This window comes from Panulirus ornatus, chromosome 12 (assembly GCF_036320965.1).
Source record: "Panulirus ornatus isolate Po-2019 chromosome 12, ASM3632096v1, whole genome shotgun sequence".
NCBI classification, from domain to species: domain Eukaryota; kingdom Metazoa; phylum Arthropoda; class Malacostraca; order Decapoda; family Palinuridae; genus Panulirus; species Panulirus ornatus.
In genome coordinates this window covers 41,356,553-41,364,872 of record NC_092235.1, presented here as the reverse complement: position 1 = coordinate 41,364,872, position 8,320 = coordinate 41,356,553, and the positions used below count along the sequence as shown (strand labels likewise).

The 8,320-nt window shown below is 42.1% G+C and overlaps 1 protein-coding gene across 1 annotated transcript; it reads right to left on the bottom strand.

Moving 5' to 3' along the window:
* Positions 1-276: 276 nt before the first annotated feature.
* LOC139752255 (uncharacterized) lies at positions 277-690 on the bottom strand. The gene has a single exon (XM_071668287.1). It carries the CDS (start codon positions 688-690, stop codon positions 277-279), a length of 414 nt encoding a protein of 137 aa, XP_071524388.1.
* Between the last annotated feature and the right edge of the window lie 7,630 nt (positions 691-8,320).

Below are 8,320 nucleotides of genomic sequence, written 5' to 3'. Positions count from 1 at the left end.
CAAAATGACCTACAATACACTGCCAATCAGAGCATCCTCTCCAAACTGTATGCATGTGTACAGACACAATACTTTAGCATTAAAATACCCCCTCCGTAAGAAATTGGATCACTACTGTGGAATAGGATTTCATAATTTGACAAAGTTACCATCATTATATTTACAGGTATTTCTGTGGTCACTGTCCCCCAATGACGATAATTACTGAGTCAATTTGCTGCCATGAAATCCCACAGGTCATGGCTGTGCTTGAGGAGGACCTAGCAAAACAATGTATCATTGAGTTTCCCTCTTGATGATTGCCCGCCTTGGCTTCTTTGGAATACTGCTTACGGGAGTTGGACTGTCACTGACCCGCTTACTGGGATTTCCTGAGGTGGTCCGAGATGGGTCCTTAGTTGGTCCTGCATCAAGCTCCAAGTCCTTCCTTTTCACATAGACTCGAGGATCCGGTACTTGGCTGGCTAGGCATCTTCGGTGAAATGCATTGAACGCTACACACAGTACTTGGAAGGGACCACTCCAGTCTCGGCGGGAATTCTGGACGAAATGTATCCACTGTGGCAACACTGCTGGTCGATCAAACGGGAAATAGTGTAAACTGACGCCGTCTGCCTTCATCATGCTGCATCCACCCGCAGCACATCGTCTTCCCCCTCTGTAATCCGCAGCAGGAGTGCCGTGGGCCATCGTCAACACTGCTGACGCGATTTATTTCAAATACAAACTATAAATCACTATACAAAACTACAGCAACGAAACTAAACTCACTACAGAACTATTAACTCTAAAATCCAAACGAAGGAAGTGTACGAACACTGAAAATATAGAAAAAACACACAGCGCAGCAAAGTCCTAGTGCAATTTCCTTTTGAATCAAAATGGCGGTGTTGATGTAGTGACGTCACAGCGAGAGCGCCAGTAAAACCGTGCGATTAGAAAAACCGTTCAGGTGTGTCACAGAACTTTGCCACAATATCTCCGCTGTAGTTGAACCGATTTCGATGAAATTTTCGGAACAAGCATATTTTTCCTTAGTACATTTAATGATCAAACTATCAAAATGCATATACCCTTTAAGGGTTTAGATCACATTCAAAATCACAATTGCCACTATTGGTTGGTGGTTAACACGAGTTTATTTCACGATTGTTGTTTATTGCAAGCCTATTCAATTTCAAGATTATATTGTTATATTCGATAGTGGCCACCTTGTATCCTTGTCCCTGTGACTCACATAATGAAAGTTGTTTAAAAATTAAATCAAGAGCCAAGAATCTCGGCAGCTTGAGCAAGAATAATTTTACTTTATGTGTACACAAATCATATATGTTAGACTTAGCGTTTCCTTCGTAAAACGACACAGAGCCGGGTAACCGAGTGATGCTTTACCTTTTAAGGTTTTTAGAAATCGAGACCGAACACTGGAGAGCGAATTTATATCCCTTACTAGATAGATACTAAAAGGATCCGTTACACTATTTTCAGTAATTCTATATTAAGAGTGAGACTGATGGTGCTGTGTGATCAGTATAAGCATACAGGACGAGCATGAACATTAGTCTATTGCAATAACATGATAGATTAACATTAATTACATCCAATGTGATCCATCCCCAACTGGCAACGAAAACCTCCTGAATCCTTGTGATAACAGAATGGACGAAGTTTCTGCAAGTGTCGCTGAAGGTTGTCCCATACCTCGCGTGCAGTGTTCATGATGTCTTGTCGGCTCCTGGCCTCACCCGCGTTCTATTGCCGGCACATAATTGCCCACAGGTTCTCCATAAGGTTCGTGTCGCTCCCTTTCGTAGGCCAACGCAAGACATGAATTTCCGGGTGCATACTAAACCACTCACGCACTGCTCTGTTTGCGTATTGAGCACTTATACTGCACGAGTTTGATGACATTTGGTTCTGGAAAGGCCATGGCATGAACGGAAGGAAGAATAACATCCTCTAATGTTTCAATTATTGCTAACTGCTAAAGTGACTTTCAGTTTCTACCAGCTCGCTAGGTCCATGTTAACACATCCATCCCCAAAATGACACTTGCACTCTACCACTGCGCTGAATCTTGGAGATATTTTCAGAACTGTAACAGGTACTGCGAGGGCGCCAGCACAGTCTTGAACCTGCCTCAACGGAGGAAATCACTTTTTAGTCCGTAAAGTTACGTCTTCCAGTAATCTTCTCCCACTCCTAAATACTGCAGGGTATATCCAAGGTGCGCTTCCTTGTGTGCTTGGCTCCGTGTTTCTTTCTCAAGGAATGTGTGAGTGTAGATTGTTTCTGGAGACGACGTATATTAGTGTGTGGATGACACTGCAGCTGTAGCTGACAGGTCACGTGGACAGCAGACGTCATGGGTCTATCGCCCACTACCTGACCCATCCGTTCATCCTCCTCACGCGTCGTGCACCGAGTTCATCCTCACTTTGTTGTCTCGTCTGATCCGCGCCCTCCTTCTGCCATCTTATCCACCGCCGTCGCCGCACGCTGCTCTCTGAGAAAGCCGCTCTAGCAGCAGTTCTGCCCGCTGGTGTCCCAAGTTCCCACGTTCCAATTATGCGAGCCCGGCTGGTCATGACATCAACAGTATTAGCGGCCATCTCTGTAGAAGGAATAATGAAATTTATCAGAAATGGTCATCAAGATATCTCAGTCAATCATAGGGCAAATTGTTTTAATCAGGCTCAGTGGCTCATTACAGACACTAGTAAGAAATGCATTACAACTCTTGGTCAATCATCATTGAATTGTGAAAAGTAGTGTCGGACTATGTGGCTCGCTTACTTTCTTGCCCTTGAAGGCGGGAAACATTACACTTCTTCGTTTGGTGCGCTTTAAAAAGATTCATTGTCTGCTCCCGTAGGTGAGACTGCTACCCACTATGTACAGACATCTAAATTCCTATCAAGTGTTAGCAACATCGATCATTGTAGATGTCATGTGCTGTTGTTAACTTTTCCTAGGTAGTGTTATCACTTCACTGAACTGTCAAGGAAATCTACCACCCATCACCTTGAAATGTTTCGTGTGCGCATTTTAAGGGTACACAGTATTGAAACAAGTGCGTTAAGACATTACGTGCTTTTGACCACTATTTTCGTGCCGCCGGCCGAAAGAGTTGCCAGGTAGCTGTAATATTTCCATGTGTCAAAATGATATTTCACCTTCGAAGGTGTATAAGTTTAGCAATCTATGCTGCCATGCTTACGTGAGTTTACATGAGAAAGACAGCCAACTGGAGGACTGATTGGCCCACGACTGGGTTCTCAGAAAAAAAAAGATAAATGAATGTAATTCCTCTCTGTACTTTTAAAAGCTATCACCGACTCCCCACTGCTGCATGTTAACTTTCTACTGTCTCCGTTACCGCTCTCGTTTATACAGTTTATTTCTGGTGTTTTTTTCTCTGAGTATACCTTAATTTATATAATATTTGTCTAAAGGACTTTTGGAGGTATCTATAGTCTTAGCATTCACCACGTCTGACGGTAACTTATTCCAGTGCTCAATACACCTATAGAAAAAGGCGCTTTTTCCCACGTCCGTACTACATCTTTTAGCTTTGAATTTTATTCCATTTGTTCTAGTAACTGTATCTTCTTGTATTTCGAAAAGATGCTTGTGGTTCACTTTATCGAACTTGTCCAGAATTTTGAACAACTGGATCAAGTCGCCGCGAAGTATACGTTTTTTAAGGGAAAAGAGATCCAATCGTTTTATAATGCCTCTCTTCGTTTGCCAGATTTCGTATGCCAGATTTCTAAAGGGTGGGATCAATTTTGTCGTGCGTCTTTGTATTTGCTCTGATTTTTCCTCATCTTTTTCATAATCTGGAGACCAAACTGGACTGAATATTCATGGGGTGGTCTTACTAGAGAATTATAAAGTGTGAGAATCGTCTGGTGTCTAGTAATCTTTGTTCCTGGCTATGAAGCGCAACATTTCGTTTTGGTCTTTACTTGCTGCTTGATACTGTTTAGCGTATTTCAAACTGTTGCTAATGACAACTCCAAGGTCCTTTTCTTCACTCAATCTAGTTACAGAGTTTCCGTCTTAGTGAGTCATCAAACCTGCCCCCTCGGGTTCTATTTATTCTACCAGTCGTGATGGATAATAATTATTGAAAAATCCATAGATATACTTAGAGTTTAGTAAAGTTTGATTTCATGTTGCTTACTCTTGAAATTGAATGTATAGCCACTTCACAATTAGAAAAATGTATACTCCTGAATTTCACTTCAACATTTTACGATTCGTTACAATATTTATTCACGTCAGTATAGCAAAACATGTATATGAGACTTCACTATAGACCGTAGCACGTGAAAAAGATCTACTCGGGACGGTTGCAACCTCTCCGGAATGGATTAAAACCAAGGTGGAATTGGTGGAACATTGGAATAGATCACTGAAAGATGACAGAAACTATCGTTAAGACACAGGATCGTTCACTTATGGCGAACGCACCAGGTCTCGATGGAATACGAGAGAAAAGAAAACAACAAAAATTTGGCCCTCTTACTTGATAGTGAGGACATTGCGAGGTACATTACACAGAAGCTCCACAGCACATGGGATGCAGCTGGGTTGCGTGAGATAGCACTGGTAATTCAGTAGCCGTCACCTCCACCCTCACCAGAAGAGTCCTGTTACCAGACCGAGGTGTACCTATGTTCGCTCCCTATGAATCACAAGGCTCGAGATTTACAGTGGTTCCGATACTATCATGATTCGAAGACGAGAGCCATGAATTCGCCAGTGAATCTACAAATTTTAGTCAGCGACTGTACATAGTGCGCTGAAATGTAACTCTTTATAATCTTCCTTTTTCACATCCGGCAAAATTTGCATTATATCAAATTGAAAGAAGGACTGTTACCGAGGACTTCCAGGTGTCACTGAATCTTGGTCACCTTTGCATACATTAGTAATGTTATCTGAACTGCTTTTGTCTGACCTTACACCTGTTAGACATCGTTGCTTTCTTTCCCTACTTTTGAAATAGTGTTGACGAATTTTTGCTCCTTACACCAACAAACAAAGGCTGAGTAAGCGAAAAACAGCCACTCTAACATAACAAAACTAATACCGCCAACATGATAAAGAAGAAGACATCGCCTCACCAACATGATAGACAAAAAAAGTGTCAAAAAAGTCTCACCATAATGACAAACATAAGAGTATTCTCATCAACATGGAAACCGAAGTAATTTTCTTACCATCATGAAAAACGAAGGCATCGACTAACCAACATGATTAACGGAGACATCATTTCCCCATGATTAATGAGGACCTCGTCCTACCGTAATAAAAACGAAGACATCATCTCATTCACATGACAAACGAAGACATCGTCTCACCAGCATGATAAAGGAAGTCATTGTTTCAGCAACATGATGAACGAAGACACCGTCTTACTAAAATGATAAACGAGGACGTCGTCTCTTTAACATGAGAAACGAAGAATTCTCCTCAACATGACAAACGAAGGTATTTTCTCACCAACATGATACACGAAAATATCGTCTTATCATCACAATAAACGAAATATCGCCTTATCAACATGATAAACGAAGACATCGCCTCACTAAGCAATATGATATATGGAAACAGATATCATTTCACCAGTATGTTACACAATCACGTCAGGATCAGCCGTTGACAAGGCACTAGACTGAGAGCCTCCCAAGCCACGAGGCTCACAACCACTATGACGTCAAATAAAATTCCCAGGACATACATACACCAGAAATAGTATACACAGCTGAACCGTAAAATCGCACACAAAAGTCCTGAGACACGCGTGGACTGAGCTATACCGAAGCCTCTGTCTCGACAGGTAGAGACTGGCTTCGACCAGGCGCGGACAGGGGATTCAAGAAGGTTGCAAGACTTTTGTGTGCGACTCTGCATCCGATTTATACCCATTTGAAATATCGGTGAGAGATAAAACCTTGAATATAAAGCATTGGTAAAAAAAACATGAAACTCAATGAACAACATATGCTGACCAACATGTGATGAAAATTAATTGGCAGCTACAGCACTAGAACCCCGTGACGTTACACTGGTCACAACCAGCGGTGAAGTGTCACACATACGTCACATGTTTCATGTTATATGGTCTGTACATGTTACGATGAGATAGTGTTAGCACAACAGAATATAACTTGTCTCCTCTATATATAATCATCATTTCAATCCCAGAAGTTAATGGCACTAAGTTTTATTTGGTTGGGTTACACTGGGCTGAATCTTCACACAGAATTCACATCAAACGAACGAATAAAAGAAAGTCAAGGTAATAAATCACATTCACATTATATTATATATCATACTTTGTCGCTGTCTCCCGCGTTAGCAAGGTAGCGCAAGGAAACAGACGAAAGAATGGTCCAACCCACAAACATACACATGTATAATATACATACACGCCCACACACGCACATATACATACCTATACATTTCAATGTATGAATATGTATACATACACAGACATATACATATATACACATGTACATATTCATACCTGCTGACTTCATCCATTTTCTTCGCCACAGCGCGCGCGCGAGGTAGCGCTAAGGAAAGACAACAAAGGCAACATTCGTTCACACTCACTTTCTAGCAGTCATGTGTAATGCACCGAAACCACAGCTCCCTTTCCACATCTAGGCCCCACAAGACTTTCCATGGTTTAGCCCAGACGCTTCACATGCCCTGGTTCAATCAATTGAGAGCAAGTCGACCCCGGCATACCACATCGTTCTAACTAACTTTATTCCTCCTACGCCTTTCACCCTCTTATATGTTCAGGCCGCGATCACTCAAAATCTTTTTCCCTTCATCCTTCCACCTCCAATTTGGTCTCCCACTTCTCCTCGTTCCCTCCACCTCTGACACATATATCCTCTTGGTCAATCTTTCCTCACATATTCTCTCTATGTGACCAAACCATTTCAATACACCCTCTTCTGCTCTCTCAACCACGCTCTTTTTATTACCACACATCTCTCTAACCGATCTAACCACCTCACACCACATATTGTCCTCAAACATCTCATGTCTAACACATCCACCCTTCTCCGCACAACCCTAACCATAGCCCACGCCTCGCAACCATATAACATTTTTGGAACCACTATTCCTTCAAACATACCCAATTTTGCTCTCTGAGATAGCGTTCTCACCTTCCACATATTCTTCAACACTCCTAGAACCTTTGCCGCCTCCCCCACTCTGTGACTCACTTCCGTTTCCATGGTTCCATCCACTGCTAAATCCACTCCCAGATATCTAAAGCACTTCATTTCCTCCAAGTTTTCTCCATTCAAACTTACCTCCCAATTGACTCAACCCTACTGAACCTAATATTCTTGCTCTTATTCACATTTACTCTCAGCTTTCTTCTTTCACACACTCTATCAAACTCAGTCACCAGCTTCTGCAGTTTCTCACCAAAATCAGCCATCAGCGCTGTATCATCAGCAAACAACAAGTGACCCACTTCCCAAGCCCTCTCATCCACAACAGACTGCATACTTGCCCCTCTTTCCAAAATTCTTGCATTCACCTCCCTAACCATCATCCATAAACAAATTAAACAAGCATTGAGGCATCACGCACCCCTGCTGCAAACCGACATTCACTGGGAACGGATAACTTTCCTCTCTTCCTACTCGTACAAATGCTTTACATCCTCGATAAAAACTTTTCACTGCTTCTTGCAACTTACCTCCTACACCATATACTCCTATTACCTTCCACAGAGCACCTCTATCAACTCTACCATATGCCTTCTCCAGATCCATAAATGTTACATACAATTCCATTTGTTTTTCTAAGTATTTCTCGCATACATTCTTCAAAGCAAACACCTGATCCACACATCCTCTACCACTTCTGAAACCACGCTGCTCCTCCACAATCATATGCTCTGTACATGCCTTCACCCTCTCAATCAATACCCTTACATGTTCCTTCCCAGGAATACTCAACAAACTTATACCTCTGTAATTTGAACACTGACATTTATCCCATTTGCCTTTGTGCAATGGAATTATGGCTGCATTTCGCCAATCCTCAGGCACTTCACTATGAACAGTATATACACTGAATATCTTCAACTAGTCAACAACCCAGTCACCCCCTTTTTTAATGAATTCCACTGCAATATCATCCAAACTCGCTGCCTTGCCGGCTTTCATCTTCTGCAAAGCTTTCACTACTTGTTCTCGGTTTACCAAGCCAATCTCCCTGACTCCTCTCACTTCGCACACCAATTCGACCAAAACACCCTATATCTGCCATT

Excerpts from the sequence above, each read along its gene's own strand:
- LOC139752255 (XM_071668287.1), bottom strand. The coding sequence starts at position 690 with ATGGCCCACGGCACTCCTGCTGCGGATTACAGAGGGGGAAGACGATGT.